Source organism: Pelophylax lessonae, assembly GCF_965119305.1.
Source record: "Pelophylax lessonae genome assembly, chromosome: 9".
NCBI lineage: Eukaryota > Metazoa > Chordata > Amphibia > Anura > Ranidae > Pelophylax > Pelophylax lessonae.
The window spans coordinates 79349766-79371756 of NC_138776.1; the positions used below are offsets into that span (position 1 = coordinate 79349766).

Genomic DNA, 21991 nt, shown 5'->3' on the forward strand with positions numbered 1-21991 from the left:
CAGGAAAAATGCCCGTTGGCGATTTCTTGACGCCAGCCGACGCCTGCCAACACTCACGGACACTAAGAACACACTGTAGCTTGATAGAAATGCTGGATCCTCGACAATAAGTCCAGAAGACCCAGGACTGTGAATTGTAGAACTACTGACACTGCTGTACTGCAAAGTCACTGAGTACTCCCCTCCTGCCTTTCACTGGCTTGAGGTAGTACGTTGTAGGTTTCTGTAAAGCTGCAACTCTCAACTGACACACTCTGTACAATTCAGGGGCCATCTGCAGGTGCCCCCTTTAACCTTGAACTCTTTGGGGGTTCACTGACTATGTACCCCCCTCTGTAACTTCAGGGTCCTCAACCTAGGTACCCCCTTTACAGCTAGCTGACACTGTATCCCAGAACCTCTTCCGGAGTGGTCCCCTCTGACTTCAGGCAGACCCCCAGGGGCAATCCGCAGTACTCACGAACTGTGTAGGCTTTCCTGGGGCTGGACCCCTCTCACTCTCCGCAGGCTCTCGGCACACCGGATCCCCTCAGCTCAACTCAGCACTCTCTGGACTCTCAGGCGACACCCCAAGATATCCACTTCCTCAGACAGGAGGAGAGACAGCCGTACTTTCCCTCCTGGGACTCTTCTACCGCCAAAGACACCGTGTCACGCACTTCCCCCAAACTAATACCCACTTCCAGAATCCTTTGCAGCATATTCTGCCTTCTGGGGTAGTTACAAGCTTGGATGTGTCCCCTGATTGGGCTTCCCACACTGCCCTATGAGAAGCCTCTCACAGGAGCCAGTGGGGAGACTTCCCCCCTCAGCAGGCACATCTGGAAGCCCTGACACCCTAACTAAACAACTCACAGCCCTGCTGTTAGGCAGACAAGGCCCACTATACATTTACCTAGCACCTACCTGTAGGGTGCTACACCCGCATTCTCAAGCATCTCCTACGCAGTATATCATATATACTTAAAAGTGAGAAATGCACAGCTCCACGTGCAGATCATGGACTCTGGTAATATCGAAGAAGTACTTTAGAGGACTGATCATATATATCCAGCGTAAAATAGGAGATGTGAAAATTGGAGACCGCAATGACACAATAGACCTCCTAAAGTGTATATCAAAAGAAGCATAGAACTTCTACAATGTATCTCTCTCAAAATGATGGGGTATATTTATAAAAAAAAATGCAAAGCTATCTATCCTGTGAACCTGAATTTACATTTCCCTCTATGTCAAATGGTGTTCATTCATACAGAATAAAGTAAATCAGGAAAATAACGCATTATGGCCACTAGATGGACTTGATGATTATAGGAAATAAATACTTATTTATTATAATTGTCAGCTCCATCTAGTGCCATTTCCTGGTTTACTGTATTCTGTAGAATGAATGTAGAACATAAGACCTGAAGAGAAGATAGCCTAATAGTTGATTTTGCTCCAATTTGTACAGAACAAATGTGAAAGCAGTGTCACAGGATGAATACCTCTGAACATGTTTTATAAAGTATACACAGTTCTACAATGATGAGCTTCACATTTAGCTAAATGGGGCCCAAGAGTTCACTGTCTTAGATCGTGTTGTGTGGTATATCAAAATGGATCAAGCACAGAGCCAGTTAAGCAAGAAAAATGGCAGATAATAGGTGAATGTCCTTTGTTTTCATAATTGCTTGGGCAAAGACATCCAAAGGGTCTGTGCGTTCACATGTGTACTTCAGCATATAAATATATATGTTGGAGCAGGTATAAACAAAATGTGCTGCATCGTCTCTAATGATGAATGGAAACAAAGTACTCAAGTTCATGGCAGCACAGACAAGGGAAAATGTACTGCAAAACCTGGTCAGATCATACAACATGCTGGCTTGATGCAAATGAAAATCATAATAGCTATTGCGGAAACATCAAAAAAGACTGTGCTTTCACATATAATTACCACCAGCACAAATGTCTATTGTGCAAGTGCAGACGGGAGGTAGTGCAGTAGGAGGAGCTGAGCACTGGAGTACATGCAAGCACAGACTGAAAAGGGCCTTCTGTGTTCCGACTGTCATGTTAACTGACATTCTACATAATAAAGTCACAAAATTTAAAAATATGTAATCTATGGATATCTATCTGAGGGGAAACTTCAATGAATCATCATGGCCACTTTTACTTTCTGAAGCTAACATATTGAAGGTTTACCTTCCACACAGAGGCCCGTTTAGGCTCAACTCCAACCCTTCACCCAGTCCCCTCCTTTTGTGTTCCCTGTCTTTCTGCTCTCCTCACTTTTTCACACAACTTTTTACACCAAGTTCCTGATTTCACAGTTGGTGCCCTCACATAATGTTTTTTTCCTGACAATGCTTTAATGATGTTTAGATGCTCACTTCATGGTTAGTGTTGTCTCACTACTTTAACCACTTCTTGCCCACACTATGCTTAATATACAGCCTCATGACTGTTCTCTAGTTCTGGGAGGATGTATTAGACATCCTCCCGTGTGCACGCCACCCATGTGCCCCCTGGAGTGCGCATTAGTAACTCTCTCTGAACACTTTGTGCCTTGGACACAGCACATCACAGTTGTGGATAAAGGGCCAAAAACAGCAGCCCTTTACCACATGGTCGCTGTGTCCAGTCACAAGCGACCACAGATGTAAATAAAAAAATCTTTGCCTGTTAACAGCTCTCCTACCCTCCCACAAAGACTGCATGTGAAGGAAGTAGAGCCGGATCTGTGCTGGAGCACTGAGTTTTGACAGTTGATAGTGCTTTTACAGTGTTTTACAGTACTACCCAGTGCCCTGATCATCAGCGCAGCTTCATCAGTGCCCATCAGTGCAGCCTCATCAGCACACATCCGTGAAGAAGAAAAATGGCTTTTCTGCAACATTTTATAACAGAAACGAAGAAAAACCTTTTTATTCAAAACTTTCAGCATTTTTTTTTATTTTTTAGCAAAAAAAAAAAACAGTGGCGATTAAATAGCACCAAAATAAAGCTCTATATGTCTAAAAAAAATGTATTATATTATATATTTGAGTACAATGTTTCATGCCTTAGTATTTGTCATTCAAAGTGTGACAGCGCTGAAATCTGAAATATGGCCTGGGCATGAAGGGATGAAAGTGTCAGGTATTGTAATAGTTAATTATACCTTTGAGGGGATACATCACACTAGGTGCTATAAACCCCTGGGGTGTACTTCACACCATCATTACCCCACTTTGTAGGAAGTATAGTTTTTGTGTGTTTCATGGGGTCTGCAACAAATGTTTGGTCATAATCTATCAATTTATTGGTCATTTATCGCTTTATTGCTTGTATATTTATTTCTATGTTATAGTTCACACAGTACTAAGCTTTAGCAGGAGAGTCCATATTGGATATGTGTTATATGAACACTGGAGTGCTACCCCAACTGAACTTCTAACTATAACAATTTAATCCCTTTTAAAAGTTTTTTCGTCTGGGGGACTTGGTAAACTTATTACTGTTTTGATACACATTGTAGTTTGTATTTCAATAACTTTTCCTCAGCGTTTTTAAATATTTTTTGCATGCATCTGTTTTTAAAGCCATTCATTAAAAGTATTTTACTTAGCATTCTGTGTTCACAGATCTAAATTCTTTTATATCTTTAGGTTAGCTGTAAACTTATAAAGAGAGAGAAAAATGTGGATACAGAGGAAGAAAATGTTAAAATAGCTGATAATGATATGCGATCTCAAGAAAATTATAATAAAGATAGATGATCTCAAGAAGCTAGTGATAAAAAGTGGTCTCAAGAAAATCATGATAGGGCTTGTCTCAAGAAACTGGTGATTAGGAGGAATGGTCTTAATAAACTGGTCATAAAGAGAGGTGGCCTCAAGAAGCTGGCAAAATAAATGGTCTGAAAAAACTGGTAAGAAAGATAGGGATTGCTTTACTAAAGACAAATAGGCTTTTCACTTTGCAGGGGACGTTACATGTTGCAAGTTAATTTGCTTCAGAGCTTAATGACTGTAGTGAAGTTTCACTTTGCAAAGAATATCCAATCACGTGTAAGAAAAATTATGTCCTTTTATTCCCACAAATAGAGCTTTCTTTTGGTGGCATTTGATCACCTCTGTGGTTTTTATTATTTGAACTATAAACAAAAAAGACAGACAATTTAAAAAAAAAAAAAAAAATCAATATTTTTTACTTACTTCTATAAAACATACCCAATAAAAAAAATGTAAAAAATCGAATTTCTTCATCAGTTTAAACCAATATGTATTCTGCTAGATGATTTTGGTAAAAAAAGAAAGAAACCCAATAAGCGTATATCGATTGGTTTGCACAAAAGTTATAGCGTCTACAATCAGCGACTTATAACGGGACTATTGTGGCAGACAAATTGGACACTAAGGGACACTTTTGAAAGTTTTTTTGGGACCAGTGATACTAATACAGTGATCAGTGCTATAAAAAATTTGCACTGTCACTAAACTAATGACACTGGCAGGGAAGGGGTTAACATCAGGGGCAATGAAAGGATTAAATATATTCCTAGGGAGTGGTTACTAACTGTATGGGAGGTGCTTGTACTGTGGGAAGACAAGAGATCCAGGTTCCTGCTTAGCAGAAACACAGGATCTTTATCATCCCCTCTGACAGAAAGGCGATCTGCCTTGTTTACATAAGCAGACTGCCGTTCCGCAACTCTCAGGAATGATCGCCAGGTGCCAGAAGACATCGGGCATGCAGGACCAGCTGATTGGCTACCGCTGTGTCCAATTACAGCGGGAGAGAGTGGCCGGCGACGCACGTGCCCGCCCCAGACCCAAAAATGAAAAGGATGTACAGGTACGTGATTTCACGCAGAAGGGCTGCCCTGTTGCAGTATATGTACGTAGGGTGGCCCAGAAGTGGTTTAGGGCTCATGTACACAGGGCAGCTGAAAACCTTTTCTGAACACTGGAAACTTGAGAGCTGGAAACCGACAGTAAAAAAACGTCCGTTTTACAGCTTTTACATACCGAGTTTATGTGAGTTTAGCAGTGGTTATGAGCATTTGAGGCTAGAAGCATTTTTTAAAGACTTCAGGAGACCCTCCCAAATGCCCACAATGCATGAAAAACAAGTAAATTAATAACTGTTTCAGCCGTTCTGTGAGGGAAGAGAGAACAGCAGAGAGAGCAGTGTGTACTGGTAGATAGCTGTCTTATTTTTTGTGTTTTCGCTATCCCTTCATGAGCATGTGTGAGGAAATGCTCCTGATGTTGCTGTTGCTGAGGCTCCGAAAAAAATTGCATGAGAGGACCAGAGTTTGTCGCTACTGGACTCATCCATTGATGCAGGCAACAGCATGTGCTGAAATTTGTGTCTTTTTAACATTTTTATATATTAAAAAAGTATCCAAATGTTTTTCACTTTTAAAAACGCTTATAAACGCAAGCACGCATAAACGCAGTTTACCATGAATATGCGAGGTGCATGCATTTGGCGTTTGAAATGTCGGTAAACTACAGTCCTGAAGGTGATTTTTCTGCATTAAAAAAAATGCCTGTAACTTCAACTGCCCCTAAATTACTATAAACGGCTAAGCCTACACGTACACATAAGATGACATTGAGGAAAGTTCAGGGGCTGCTGAAAAAACACTCAATTGCTCCTATACCTCAGTTTAGCAGCTGTAGTGTACATGAAGCCTAAGAGAGATGGGGCTGATTTACTAAGAGCAAATAGGCTGTTCACTTGTAAAGGAATTTGCCCTAGAGTTTAGTGAATGAGGTGAAACTCTACTTGCCTCCATCATCCAAGCATGTGCAAGCAAAAATGCTGTTTTTTTTTTATTTTAATTTTCCTTGTGCACAGTTGACTATTTTTTGCAAGTTGAAAATTCAACACATTTACAAAGCTGAAGTACAAATTCCCTTGTTACTACCTTTCAGAAGTGAGCAGCCTATTTCGTATTAGTAAATCAATCCCAAGGATTAAGGAAACTGGTGATAAAGAGAGATGTTTTGAGAAACTGGTGGTAGAGTTGGCCTAAAAAAACTGGTAACAAAGAGAGGCAGTTTCAAGAAACTAGTGATAGAAAAGATCTCAAGAAACTGGTGATGAAGAGAGATGGCTCCAACTGGTGACAGATATGATCTCAACTCTCAAAAACTGGTGATAATGAGAACTAGTCTTAAGATCCATAGATAAATAGAGTTACTTATGGTAAACCTATAGTTCAAACACAAAAACCAAGCTCTGTTCATTCACATATTTTGAACAAGGAGGGATATTATTACACTGCATGTGTGTGTGTTTGTGTGATAAACATAGGATCACCATGTTCATATGAATTAACTGGAATGGTATCCACCTTCATAGCATTATTGAAGAGTCTTCCCACACTGCGGAAGCAGCCAGTCCCATCACGACTATTCTTCAGCCAGGTGAAGGTTTGGTTTAGGTGACTCTCATCTATAAATATATAAGGCCGAGCTTTGCTAAAGGACTTCACTACAAATGCCGACAGCCTGTAGAAGAATGCAATAAGTGTATTCAGGAGAATTGTCTCTTGTATCTTATAAAACAAAGTATTTAGTTGAAAAACATTTTTTGTAAAACTGTTACAGTATTTCCAATGGATGCTAAGGTAAGGACCGTCTATGAAGATGGTAAAGACCATACCAAAAAAACTTCTTACTCTTCAACATCCATTGGACAGGACCTACCAGAGTGATTTCTGAGGCTCTTCAAGAACGATAATTTAAATTAAACTGATGACCTGCAGAAAGGTCATCAATGTGTGCTTTGGTAAAAAAAAAAAAAATGAAAGCTGAATTTGCCCCAATTGTGTCTTCAATTTAGAGATAAGAAATAAGAATTTCCTGCTGGAAAATAAAATCAGCATCTCCATAAAGCTGGTCAACAAAGGGAAGCATGACGTGCTTTAGAATTTTCTTGTAGAGGGCTGCGCTGACTTTGGACTTGATAAAACACAGTGGACCAACACCACCAGATGACATGGCTCCCTAAATCATCACGGATTGTGAAAAAATTTGCATTTTATTTGGGTCCTAGAGTCAGGAGGAAGAGTGGAGAGGCACAGAATCCAAGTTGCATGAGGTCCAGTTTGAAGTTTCCACAGTCAGTGATAATTTGGGGAGCCATGTCACTTCATGCTTGGCTTGATCCACTGTGTTTTACCACATCCAAAGTCAGCGCAGCCCTCTATCAGGAAATTTTAAAGCACTTCATGCTTTCCTCTGCTGACCAGCTTTATGGAGATGCTGATTTAATTTTCCAGCAGGACTTGGCACCTGCCCACACTGCCAAAAGTACTACTACCTGGTTTAATAAGAATGGTATCACTGTGCTTGATTGGCCAGCAAACTCGCCTATTGTCAAGAGGAAGATGAGAGACACCAAACCCAACAATGCAGATGGGCTATCAAAGCAACCTGGGCTTGTATAACACCTCAGCAGTTCCACAGGCTGATCGCCTCCATGCTACTCCGCATTGATGCAGTACCGTATATACTCGAGTATAAGGCGAGTTTTTCAGCACATTTTTTTGTGCTGAAAACGTCCCCCTCGGCTTATACTCGAGTAAAAAAAAAGTTCCCGACCGCCGCACCCGACGTGCTCCGAGGCTCCTTAGATTTAAAAATGGCACCGCCCAGCCCCAACATGTCACCGTGCATGAGCCAGCGCCGCTCGGGAAAGGCAGTACACGTTCGGCTATTTCTGGGAATAGCCGAACATATACGAGCTTTCCCGAGCGGCGGCGGGGGTGCATGCGCAATGAGGTGATGGCGACAGGCGGCGCCTTTTTTAAACCTAAGGGGCCTCAGGAACAGGTGAGATTCCTCCACAGCCGCACTACCTGCCGTTATGAGGGGCTGCAGGCATACTACAAGAGATGCAGTGCCGCGGGCCCATCCCCGCAGCCCTGCACTCTCCTGTACCATGCCCGCAGCCCTGCATTCTCCTGTACCATGCCCACAGTCCTGCATTCTGTACCATGCCCGCAGCCCTGCATTATCCTGTACCATGCCCGCAGCCCTGCATTCTCCTGTACCATGTCCGCAGCCCTGCATTTTCCTGTACCATGTCCGCAGCCCTGCATTCTCCTGTACCATGTCCACATCCCTGCACTTTCCTGTACCATACCCACAGCACTGCATCTCCTGTAGTATGCCCACAGCCCCGCAGCCCTGCATTCTCTTGTACTATGCCCACAGCCCTGAATTCTCCTGTACCATGCGCACAGCCCTGCATTCTCCTGTACAAAGCCCACAGCCCTGCACTCTTCTGTACCATCCCCGCAGCCCTGCACTCTCCTGTACCATGCCCGCAGCCCTGCATTCTCCTGTACAATGCCCGCAGCCCTGCATTCTGTACCATACCCGCATCCCTGCATTCTCTTGTACCATACGCGCAGCCCTGCATTCTCCTGTACCATGCCCGCAGTCCTGCATTCTCCTGTACCATGCCCGCAGCCCTGCATTTTCCTGTACCATGTCCGCAGCCCTGCATTCTCCTGTACCATGTCCACAGCCCTGCATTTCCCTGTACCAATGTGTACCATGCCCACAGCCCTGCATTCTCCTGTACCATGCCCGCAGCCCTGCATTCTTCTGTACCATGCCCGCAGCCCTGCATTCTCCTGTACCATGTCTGCAGCCCTGCATTTTTCCTGTACCATGTCCGCAGCCCTGCATTCTCCTGTACCATGTCCACAGCCCTGAATTTCCCTGTATCATGTGTACCATGCCCACAGCCCTGCATTCTCCTGTACCATGCCCACAGCCCTGCATTCTCCTGTACCATGCTCGCAGCCCCTGTTTTGGGTCTTGTGGTGGTCCAGTAGCTGCTGCATTTCCCACCCTAGGGTTATACTCGAGTCAATCATTTTTCCCATTTTTTTGTGGTAAAATTAGGGGCCTCGGCTTATATTTGGGTCGGCTTATACTCGAGCAGGGGCGTAACTACAGGGGATGCAGGGGTTGCAATCGCTACCGGGCCCCATGCTCCAGGGGGCCCGGTAGCAAACCAGTGGGTGAACTTCCAGGATCGCAAAGGTCACACTTGCGACCGGACCCTGGCATTGCACCACTGTGGGGAGGCCCCAAGATTGCAGGAAGGGGGCCCACAAGATTGCAGGAAGGGGGCCCACTGCAGAACCTGTGAAAGAATCCTGCTGCGGGACCATAATAAAAGGCCATGCAACGAGTGTAAAGAGCCCCAGGATTAGTGGGAAGAGCCCTGGGCTTGAAGGTAAGGGCCCCGGCCAGGGGTCTGGGGGGCCCTTCATGGTTTCTTGCATCAGGGCCCTGAAGGTTCTAGTTACGCCTCTGTACTCGAGTATATACGGTAATTCATGCAAAAGGAGCTCCCACCAAGTATTGAGTGCATACTATACTGTACATGGACATACTTTTCAGTAAGCCAACATTTCTGCATAAAAATCCTTTTTTTTAATTTGTCTTATGTAATATGCTAGTTTTCTAAGATACTGGATTTTGGGCTTTCACTAGCTTTAAGCCATAATCTTTAAAATTAAAAGAAAGAAATGCTTGAAATATACCACTCTGAGTGTAACGCATCTATAAAAAATATATATATTTTAATATATGAGTTTAAGTTTCTGAATTGAATTATTGAAATAAATTAACTTTTTGATGATATTCTAATTCATGTGATGAAACGGTATAAAATATAAGACGTATATGTGTGTGTGTTTAATCTTTTTTTTTTTTTTTTTTACTGGAAAACATTTATCTTGGGTATAGCATTTACCATGTGTTGCCCTCGGGGTCACTTTTTCCAAAGGCACTGTATGATCCATCATCACGTTTATATGTCAATTGTCGCTGATATCCTAAACAAAATACACACATAATGAATACTGTTCATTCAAAAAAATTTTTATTATAAATATGTACTGTATATGTACTGTATATAATGTGATCTGTAACACCAGCAAGAAAAAAAAAAAAAACATTGGGTATGTAACTATTAAGAGTCTACAAATACTACTACTAGCTTGTATATTCCAACTAATTCAACACACTATAGGCCAGCTAATACTACACTTTGGGTATATGATAGTGTATATAGAGGTTTACTATTTGTGTGTATTTTGTTTGTTTGGTTTTTTTATGTATAGTAGAAGTGTCTGTATAGAAAACAGACATAAGGTAACTTTTTATTTTATTTAATGCACATTATAAAAAGGACTTGGGCTCAGATGATTTCTGAAGACAGTGTTCCCAAATTCCACCATACTAAGGTTTATAAGTAACCATTTCACATAGCAAAGAGGTTCTTAACACAATGGTATGTTATCAAATGGTTTCAGATTGTATTATTCCTTCTAATAATGGCTGCTCCAAGAATAAATGTATTAACCATTTGCCGACCGCCCACCGCATATATACTGTGGCAGGCTGGCTCAGCTGCATGAATCACCGTACCTGTATGGCGGTCACGCGCACGCCCCTGCTGTTCCCTTCGATGTTCTGATTTGGTTCAGAACCGATTAATAAGCAGGTCCAGGACCTGTTGGACCTGTTGATCGGTTCTGGCCAATTGCAGAACATCTTGTGCTGTGTAATGTAAACACAGGCCCAGGATATGATGTAATTTCCTCTCCTGGAGTCCTTTTCGGTTCCAGCGTGAGAGGAGATATCATCATGTGTGAGTACAGAAGCAGCACACTGACACCAACCAGTACACATTGGCACACATTTAACCCCCTGATCAACCCATTTTTTTTTTTTTTTTTTATTTTTTTTAATAATATTTTTATTGAAAAAACAACATGTTGTACAAACAAAGTGCATAATCTAGTAAGGCAACAATAAGGTGTACGTTTTACCACAAAATCATGAGGCATTTTGAAACTATTTTGAAACAATATGGGCCCAAAAGTTCACATATATGAGGGTACAAACGTTAAATACAAACTAAAGGACCTCGGGGAAGAAAAGTAGCAAAGGGGGGAAGGGGTTGAAACATTCTCGCATGGGACGGGAGGAGAACATCAACCAATAAACATCAGAAAGACAGATACGGATGACTCTGTACTGGCCACGTAACCTGACATAAGCTATAACAGTGGTATTGGGGGTGGGGAGGAAAGAGGATATAGGAATGTGTAGGGGGGGGGGAGTTGGAATACAACCATGAGAATCAGATTAAAATGAGGGAAGAAGGGTTAAGTTACATTCCTGAGATTCACGTGGATCTATGTATGTCTTAGACCTTCAGATTACCCAAAGTGTTTGCAATAGAGGTTTGCAGATACCATTTCGTATACTGGAATGAGGTCATTAAAGTTCTCCTTTCATCTTCGTGAAATTTTCGCTCAATGAATGACCGCCATCTAGCAAAAAATGTTTCCGTGGAGAGAAATTTCCTGGTCTCAAGGTCAGTTTTTTCCATATAGAGTAGGGCTTTCAAGTCGTTGCATACCATAGAGATTGTGGGGGAGACATTAGAGATCCAGGTCTTTAGTATGACTTTCCTGGCTGCCAAAGCGCAGAGGTAGGCCCATTGAGGGGTCGGTGCATTCTTCTTTTTAGAGGACCCTGTAGCCAAGCTCGGAGCTTCACAACCGAAAAGCAGAAAATGTGGAGACTTCTCCAGGCGAATGTCTAGGACAGAATGGATAAAGTCCAACACAAGGTCCCAGAACACTGAGATCACCTGACAATGCCAGAATCTGTGAGCCAGGGTCGGCCTGTTGTCATTGCACTTGGGGCAGGTAGCAGTAGTGCCCGGGTCAGACTTGTAGAAGGCTGGTATAAAAGCCCTGTGGATTAACTTAAACTGGGTTTCTCTCCATGTTTCGGCTAGTACATATTTCCTCAGTTTTAGGTAACCGTTCAGAATATTCTGTGCCAAGTCCGTTTGAGGGAAGTCGGAGCCCCACTTATCGAACAACGTTTCCACCGTAATCTTATTTGTGTGCATCACAAGCTGGCCATAGATGAGAGAGATGGAGTAATGTTTCCGGTGAATTAAGTCATCCACAAATGTTGTCTGAAAACTCTTCGAAGGATAACAGGAGCAAGATTTGATGAAGGAAACAGTTTGGTGGTAATAGAAAAGATGAGACTGTGGCAGGTTGAATTCCGCAGCAAGCTCTGAGAATGGTTTGATGGAAGAGTCGGGCGGCCGGACAAAAGAGTAGACTGAGGTGAGACCTTTGTGTGCCCAAAGTTGGTACGGAGTGTAGACTCCAGATTGGGGGAAGGATGGATTGCCATGAAGCGGTAGGTGTTTTGAAATAGAGGACGGTACTCCGAGGTGCTTCCTAATTTCTCTCCAAGCGATTAAGGTATCCCGGATGAGTAGATGGTGCCGGAGAGAGTCGGGGAGAGATTGCAGTTTGCTATGGAGTATGCCAGAGAGTTTCAACGGTCGCACCACATTGGCTTCAAGAGCATAGTTGGAGAAGGTAGAGGACTCCGCAAGCCAGTCCAGGCCATAGCGTAGGAGGCATGACAAATTGTAGAGCCTGATATTGGGTAGGCCAGCTCCCCCCTCGCTCCTCGGAAGGTGCAGTTTGGCAATGGAGATGCGAGATCTTTTCTTGTTCCAAAGAAATGAGGCTATGGCTCTGTTTAAAGTGCGGACATCTTTATGTTTAAGGAGAATAGGGATCGTCTGAAGCGGATACAGCAAGCGTGGAAAGCTAACCATTTTGACCAGGTGGCACCTTCCGAAGAGCGACAGGGGCAGAGTCATCCACATCTCAAGTTCCCTGACAATCTTTTCTATCAGAGGGACATAATTGAGTTGATATAAGGAAGAGGGGAGTCTGCCTATCTTGATACCTAAATAGGTAATGTGGTCGAGAGTAAGCGGGAAGGGGAGAGAGGGGTCCCAATGATCAATTACTGGTTGGGTTAGAGGGAGAACTTCACTTTTATCAAAGTTAACTTTCAGTCCTGTTATGGTCCTGAATTCTTCTAGCAGGGAGCAGATTTTAGGGAGATCACCGCTGGGCTGCGACGTAAAAAGTAAAAGATCGTCCGCGAAGAGGGCGGTCTTCAACTCTTCCTCCCCCAAAGTGATCCCATGAATGGGGGCCGAGGAGAGTAGAAACCTGGAAAGAGGTTCCATGGCCATGTTGAACAGTACGGGGGACAGGGGGCACCCTTGACGCGTCCCTTTGTGGAGTGATATGGGGTTCGTCATGCCTAATGAGGTGAGGATGCGTGCAGAGGGGGATGCATACAGGGCTTTCAGAAAGCTCAAAATTCTACCAGAGAAGCCCAGCTTTGTCAGGGATAGGAACAGCCAGTCAAAATTGATGTTATCGAAAGCCTTCTCGGCATCTAGTGTAACTATAGCGAGTTGAGCAGTGGGGTTGGCTTTAGCATGTTCCAGTACCGCTATAACTTTGCGGATGTTTGCCGTTGCTGACCTGCCCCTGACAAAGCCTGCCTGTGAAGGATGGATGAGCATAGGGAGAACTTGGGCAATCCTGGATGCTATGATTTTGGACAGGATTTTCGCGTCAACGTTCAGTAAGGATATTGGGCGGTACGATCCGGGTAGGGTAGGATCCTTGCCCTTCTTGGCTAACAGCTTTATGTATGCTTGAGTGCCCGATGGCAAATACGTGCCCTTCTGCCACATATCGCTGTAGAGCAAAGTGAGCGTGGGCAAGAGCGTGTCCTTGAACGTTTTATAAAATTCAGGTGGGTATCCATCAGGCCCCGGAGCTTTGTGAGATGCCATATTAGAAACGGTTTTACTAATGTCTTCTGAAGTGATTGGGGCGTTAATCTGCTCCAATTGTGTGACAGAGAGGGAGGGGAGGGACAAGGCATTTAAGAAGGCTTGGGCAGACTCGTGATTTATGGGGTCACTACTGTAAAGTGCTTTGTAATAATCCTCCAATATGTCGCTTATCTCCTGTGGGGTGTGTGTCAGGGTCCCAGAGCTATCTTTAAGAGCTAAGATGTGCGTTGGTCGGTGGGGGCCCTTAATCAGTCTGGAGAGCAATTTGCCGGGTTTATTGCCGAATTGAAAATTGTTGCTGCAAATCGCGAGCGTTTGGTGTTCTCTATTTGTTCAGCCCAGTGATCAAATTGCCTCTTGGCAGAATGCCAGTCAGCAATACGATCGGGGGAGTCGGAGACGGTGAGCTCTAGTTGTGCCATGCGGAGACGTTCACTGGCTTTGCTGTAGTGTTGCGTAAGAGACTTGCGATATGAAGCCGTGTACGCTATGATGGCGCCCCGGAGGACCGCTTTACCCGCTTCCCAAAATAGAACAGGGTCATCCAAATGACCCTGGTTCAGTGAAGCATAGTCCTCCCAGGACTTACGAACATGTTGTTGGAAATCGTCATTATCTAAGAGAAACCCAGGGAGTCTCCAGGAACAATTAGAAGGGGCAGTAGAGGGGGCCACTAGTAGGGTCAATGAAACCGGAGAGTGGTCGGAAATGGCAATACTATGGATATCGGTGTGATGGATGGACTTTACCAATTCCGGAGTAACAAAAAGGTATTCCAGCCTTGCCATGGAGTCTTGTGGGGGGGAGTAGAATGAAAATTCCCTGTCAGTGGGGTGACTAAGGCGCCAAGAGTCTACCAGATGTAGGGCAGCTGACATAGAGTTGAGTGCGGTTTCTCTCGTGGACCGTGTCTGAACATGTGTGGGAGGTCTCGGCCTGCGTTGCTTCCGGTCCTCCTGTAAATTCATAACATCATTGAAGTCTCCCCCAATGACATGAAAAGGTGCAGGATTTTGGAGCAGCCAGGTCGAGGTGTCTCTGTTGAATTCTGCCGAAGGAGGTGTAGGGGCGTAAATGTTGGAGATTTGCACGGTGCGGGATGGCAGTTTGAGTGAGACCGTCACTCTGCGGCCTATGTCATCATGCACCGTGGATAACATTACGCAGGGGAGATTTTTGTGTATCAGTATGGCTACTCCGGCTTTGCGTCCCACCACCGGAGAGCACACTGCCTCGCCAACCCAGAGCTTCTTCAAAAAGCGCAAGTCGCCCTCCGCAAGATGAGTCTCCTGCAGGAGTGCAACGTCTGCCCCTAATCTCTTTAAATGGCGGAGGATCATCATCCTCTTATTTGGGGAGCGAAGGCCTTTGACATTCCAGGATATGATCTTTAGGGTGGCCATAGCAGCCGTATGGGCAGAAATCGGTAGCTAAGCATTTGGGATCTCAATGGTAGTCTCATAGCGTATTCGTCAAGATATAGGGTAGGTACCAGGGGTGGTGAGAGAGGAAGGGAAGAAACAGGGGGGTGCCAGTGCAAAGGGGCTGTGAAGTGAACAACAGGGGAGTAGGGGACTCGGGGTCCCCGCGGGGGAGCGCGAAGTAAGGACTTCACTTTTTTCACCATGTGGAAGGGAGTGAACAAGGGTGGCTCCACAACCCCAATGCCTAAGTTACCAAACAATGAAGGCAAGGAGGCACGCTAGGGGGCTAGTTATCATGCTCTGCCTGTTAGTGCAAGGAGGCCATGAATGGAAAACATTGGTGACAGTATACAAGTCACCATCAACAATGCAGATACACAAACCAGAATAACAGTAATCTACAACTTTAGTCAAACCAGTTCGCCCGTAATCGGGTGGGTATAGCTGCTCGAGGGGATGTAGTAGCGTAGGCAGTCAGAACTCGTGCAGCTGTCGGGCAAACTTATGATCCGGGGAGAAAAAGGGAAACGTTGAGATCAAGGAAGGTGGACGAAGTCCCTCAAGAGGGCGAGTTGTCCAGCGATCAGGTGATGGCTCTCAGAGAGGATGGATCACCAAAGCGTCCTTTTTTAGTGGAGTCTTTGGGAGGTGTCAGTTGCGCTTTGCGGGAGAGCGAAGCTTTCCTGGCGATGGTGGTGGTGTCCTCCATCGGTGACGGGAGGGATGAGAGGAAATGTTCCGCATCAGAAGGAGAGTGGAATGTCAGGCGTTCTCCATCAGGGGAGGTGACATGAAGCACTGCTGGGTACGCCAAGGTGAATTTAAGTTGTTGATCGAAGAGGGAAGAGCATACCTTTGAGAAAGCTTTGCGTTGCTTTGAGACCTCGGCGGAGTAATCTGCAAAAAGTAGTATTGAGGAACCATGTAGTTGCAGGGAACGCTGCCGTCTGAATTTCAGCAAGATAGTGTTCTTGTCCGCATAGTTTAGGAACCTGGCTATGATGGGTCGTGGATTCTTCCGGGATTCGTTTGGCGCTCCCACCCTGTGTGCTCTTTCAACAATACATGGGGATGGCATGCCCAGAGCCTGCGGGATAGTTTCAGTGCACAGTAAGTGGATCGCCTCCCCTTGAACCGACTCAGGAACTCCTATAATACGGAGGTTGTTCCTTCTGGAACGGTTCTCCAAATCCTCTATTTTATCTTGCAGTGCCTGGAGAGCCTTGTCATGATAATTTAAGTCCCTGCTGTTCATCAGGGTTTCTTCCTCCAAGGATGAAATCCGCTGCTCAGCTTCCTGGATCTGGTGCTTGTGAGCTGAGAGCTCCTTTTGTAATTGTGTCAGTCCCTGGTGCATTGCCGCTTCAATAGTTGCTTTAATGGTGGGTGATAGGATTGCCGCCACTGCCTCAGCCATTTTAAGATAGGCTGGGTCCATTGGTTCACCTCCAGGAGCAGTGGTAGGTTGAAGGGGACAAGGCTGAAGCGAGAGAGGCAGGGAGAGATTCCCCCCCTCCTCTCTTCCCGCGCGTGCAGCCGCAGCCATGTCAGCTGCTATGTGTGAGGTGGCTGTCTCCGGCCGCTCCGTAACAGTTCCTGTCTGGGAGCGCTGGCGCTCAATAAAGCGGTCCATTCCGGTCCCCGGATCAGTAGGGGGGGTCACGGTGTGTGTAGGCGCCCTCTGAACGGCCTCCTGCCGTGGATTTATATATAGATTAGCGGCGGGTGCAGCGGGAGCCGAGGAGATCACTCCTTCTCCATGGGCGCCGGAACCGGAAGTCTCAACCCATTTTTAACCCTTTCACTCCCTGTCACAGTGCACACTATACAGTACAGATTAAATTTACTGATCAAAAGGGAAAAGGGACCCCTGCTCTATTCTTGTCAGTAGACGCAGAGAAAGCATTTGACAGAGTAGATTGGGGTTTTATAATAACATCACTGAAGGAGCTGGGTATAGGACCAAGAATGATTAAATTAATCACAATGCTATATAAAGAACCAGGAGCAGTGGTTAGGATAAACGGATCGTTGTCACAAGAGTTTGAGCTGAAGAATGGTACGAGACAAGGAGGACCTTTATCACCCCTTTTATTTATTCTGACCTTGTTGGCCTTGTTGGCAACCCTTGTTGGTAACTATTAGGAATAGTATAGATAGGAGTAAGTGTAGGGGGAGTAGAACAGAAAGCGGCTGCATATGCGGATGATATATTGTTTTATGTCTCCATCCCTAGAATAACTTTGCCAAATATAAGTAAGATCCTGAAACGGTATGGAGAACTGTCAAATTTTAAAATAAACCCCTAAAAAAATCTGAAATTTTAAACATAAATATAGACAAGGCCGAAGGGAAAAAGTTACAGGTGGAATTGCCATTTAAATGTCAGGAAAAATTTAGGTATTTGGGTGTAAAACTAACAATAAAATTGAAAGATTTACACTATACAAACTATAACCCGTTACTTATCGAAATTAAAGAAGAGCTGAGGAAAAACTTGAATAAACTGTTATCCTGGATGGGACGTATTAATATGATTAAAAGGGTGAATTTAACAAAAAGTTCTGTATAAATTGCATATGTTCCCGATATATATACCGCAGGGTTATTTTAATACACTTTAAAAAATAATTAGTGGGTTAATTTGGCAACGCAAAACCGAGAATTAAATATGCTATGATAAGTAAGGATAAAATGAAAGGAGGTTTAGCGGTTCCAGATAATAAATGGTATAAATGTTATTTGGTAAAGATGTAACAATTGGAAGAGGTCTGTGAAGGCTTTTTATTCTCTCTTTTTTTTTTTTTTTTTTAACTGACCAATGTGTGCGATAAATGTATGATGGAAAAGTAAATAAAATGTACAAACCCAATTCCAAAAAAGTTGGGACACTGTACAAATTGTGAGTAAAAAAAAGGAATGGACTAATTTACAAATCTCATAAACTTATATTTTATTCACAATATAATATAGATAACATATCAAATGTTGAAAGTGAGATTTTGAAATGTCATGCCAAATATTGGCTCATTTTGGATTTCATGAGAGCTACACATTCCAAAAAAAAGTTGGGACAGATAAGAGGCCGGAAAAGTAAAATGTACTGTACATATAAGCAACAGCTAGAGGACCAATTCACAACTTATTCGGTCAATTGGCATAACTGGGTATAAAAAGAGCCTCTCAGAGTGGCAGAAGTTAAGATGGGCAGAGGATCACCAATTCCCCCAATGCTGCGGCGAAAAATAGTGGAGCAATATCAGAAAGGAAGTTTCTCAGAGAAAAATTGCAAAGAGTTTGAAGTTATCATCATCTACAGTGCATAATATCATCCAAAGATTCAGAGAATCTGGAACAATCTCTGTGTGTAAGGGTCAAGGCTAGAAAGCCATACTGGATGCCCGTGATCTTCGGGCCCTTAGACGGCACTGCATCACATACAGGAATGCTACTGTAATGGAAAACACAACATGGGCTCAGGAATACTTCCAGAAAACATTGTCGTTGAATACAATCCACCGTGCCATTCGCCATTGCCGGCTAAAACTCCTATAATTTGAAGTTATTTTTGGAAAACTGGGACGCCATGTCATCAAGACTAAAGAGGCCAAGGACAACCCAGGTTGTTGTCAGCGCTCAGTTCAGAAGCCTGCATCTCTGATGGTATGGGGTTGCATGAGTGCATGTGGCATGGGCAGCTTACACATCTGGAAAGGCACCATCAATGCTGAAAGGTATATCCAAGTTCTAGAACAACATATGCTCCCATCCAGACGTCGTCTCTTTCAGGGAAGACCTTGCATTTTCCAACATGACAATGCCAGACCAAATACTGCATCAATTACATCATCATGGCAGCGTAGAAGAAGGATCCAGGTACTGAAATGGCCAGCCTCCAGTCCAGATCTTTCACTTATAGAAAACATTTGGCGCATCATAAAGAGGAAGATGGACAAAGAAGACCTAAGACAGTTGAGCAACTAGAAGCCTGTATTAGACAAGAATGGGACAACATTCCTTCCTATTCCTAAACTTGAGCAACTTGTCTCCTCAGTCCCCAGACGTTTGCAGACTGTTATAAAATGAAGAGGGGATGCCACAGAGTGGTAAACATGGCCTTGTCCCAACTTTTTTGAGATGTGTTGATGCCATGAAATTTAAAATTAACTTATTTTTCCCTTAAAATAATACATTTTCTCAGTTTAAACATTTGATATGTCATCTATGTTGTATTCTGAATAAAATATTGAAATGTGAAACTTCCACATCATTGCATTCAGTTTTTATTCACAATTTGTACAGTGTCCCAATTTTTTTGGAATCGGATTTGTATATAATAATAAAAAAAAAAAGACACAGAGCTGCCATTCAACCCCCACCTCTCTCTATCCTGATTGGCTGACTGTCTTTGATTGACAGGTGCGGGAGCAAATGGCACCACTGCTGTGTCTCAGCCAATCAGGAGGGAGAGTCCCGGATGGTTTAGGAACCCATGGACATTGCTGGATAGAGATGGGCTCAGGTAAGCATTAGGGAGTGCTGGGCAGGCTGCTACACCCAGAAGGTTTTTTTATCCTAATGCATGCATTAAGGTTAAAAAACTTTCGGACTTTACAACTCCTTTAAGGACTGCCCTACGCACATTTACTGTGGTAGGGCGGCCCCCTAAGCGCAAAATCAAGTACCTATACGTGATTTTGGTAAAGGGCAATAGGGGGCCTCCGGAGCCGCACTCCCACTGTGATTAGACACAGCAGGAGCCACTCAGCAGGTCCGGCGGCCGTGATATCCACTGGCCACTCGCGATTGTGCAGAAGAATGTACACAAGGCAGACCATTGTTCTGTCAGACAAGAAGAGAGAGATTGTGTGCTCCTACTAATCAGGAACACAGATCTCTCTCTTACTGCAGTCAGTCCAGTGCCCCTACAGTTAGAATGCATTCCCTGGGAGCACACTTAACCCCTTGATCGCCCCTGATGCTAACCCCTTCCTTGCCAGTGTAATTTATACAGTAACAGTGCATATTATTTAGCACTGATCACTGTATTGGTGTCACTGGTCCCCAAAGTGTCACTTAGTGTCAGATTTGTCCGCAGCAATGTCACAGTTCCACTAAAAAAATCGCTGATCGCCGCCATTACTAATAAAAACAATAAAATATATAAAAAGTCTATAAATCTATCCCATAGTTTGTAAACGCTATAACTTTTGCACAAACCAATTAATATACGCTTCTTGGGATTTTATTTACCAAAAATATGTAGCAGAATACAAATTGGCCTAAACTAATAAAGAAATTTGATATTTAAAATTTTTTTATTGGATGTGTTTTATAGCAGAAAGTAAAAAATATTGTTTTTTTTTTTTGTTTTTTTTTCAACATTGTCAGTCTTGTTTTGTTTATAGCACAAAAAATAAAAACTACAGAGGTGATCAAATACCAACAAAAGAAAGCTCTATTTGTGGGGAAAAAAAGAACATAATTTTTATTTGGGTACAGCGTCACACAACCGAGCAATTGTCAGTTAAAGTAATGCAGTGCCGTATCACAAAAAAATGGCCTTGTCATTAAGGGGGTAAAACCTTCCGGGGCTAAAGTAGTTAATTTGTAATATTCCTCGTGGCCAAGCACTTATACTGTATGTTGCTGAATTGTTCCCATTGATATGATTGCTGTATGGTCGTTGAGTGTTGGTGTTTTGAGTTGAATAATCTTTGAAAATTACACTTCACTACAGATTTATCCAGTTTGACCATATCTGCTTTATGGTGTGGTTTCATGCCAAGCATTAAAAATGGTTTACACTATTAGATACTTTAGACTTACATTGGAAAAATTTTACTTTTTTTTATAAATAAGTTACTGCACTACAAATAAAGTCTCACCACTCTCCAGAAACTTGATGGCTTTGCCCTTGATCTCACTAGTCAGCTGATGGGTCTTTTCCAGATACTGAAGAATGAAGATATTGGGGGCAAAGAGGACCATGTTCTGCTCTCCACACCCATATGGCATGGCCAGGAGACGGTCCAGGTTCTGCAATGCTGTGCCCATTATATCCCCTGTAAGGTTAATGTATAGGCAAGAAGTACATTTAAGTTAGTCGACAAATATCAACACGAACACCAGCTTGATGTTTAGGCTAAATATCAAAAAAATTGATATATGGAATGTAATTGTGGCTTTTCCAAATTAGGAATTCTAGACAAGACAACAGACATTCTGCAGTTACTTTTCATTCTAAGGTTTGATTGGGATCAGTATCATCTCTGATGATGGGTTAAAAAATACACTATTGAAGTCTCAGCCTGAGGTACAATACTTCTAAAATGTTGGTCTGTTTCTAAAAAAATAAAGTTCTTTTTCTCACCCAATACAGTTACATAAGCTCTTTCAGAGTCCTTCAGAATGTTCTTAGGAACCTTTAGAGAGACTTCCTCTGTTTTAGTGTTATCTGCAAAATCAACATGAGAGATAAAAGGACCAAAAAAAAAAAAAAGAATATGACACGTCCATATTCACGATGAAAATATAAATATGAGAAAAATTAGCATTTTAGACCATTTCAATTTTTTACAACAAAATTACTTGAAATTCCTGTCAATACTTTTTTCTACCTTTGGTTAGAGTGGTGATGGGTTGGACACTGTGCCAGGTTTTTACCACTTCCACAGGGACTTCCTGATGACACAATCCGCAAAATGCTTTGTGGTCTAAGCATCGCCTGGGTAACCAGATACCATTGACATCACTTCCTCTACAGCGGTGGAATGCACGCCGACCGCTGCCACGCTACCAGGCATTAGAGGGAGCAATACTCTGCATTGCTACTAGCATACTTAGCAACT

At 43.4% G+C, this 21991-nt stretch overlaps 1 protein-coding gene across 1 annotated transcript in view; it reads right to left on the reverse strand.

Moving 5' to 3' along the window:
• LOC309564226 (alpha-2-macroglobulin-like) overlaps positions 1-21991 on the reverse strand; it is a 289760-nt gene that overhangs the window by 24236 nt on the left and 243533 nt on the right. Inside the window, exons 22-25 of the mRNA XM_082268853.1 lie at positions 21514-21597; positions 21029-21205; positions 9760-9841; positions 6335-6491 (exon numbers count right to left, since the gene is read on the reverse strand). Of these exons, the coding sequence (XP_082124979.1) occupies positions 6335-6491; positions 9760-9841; positions 21029-21205; positions 21514-21597 (500 nt within the window). The remainder of the gene's footprint in view (positions 1-6334; positions 6492-9759; positions 9842-21028; positions 21206-21513; positions 21598-21991) is intronic.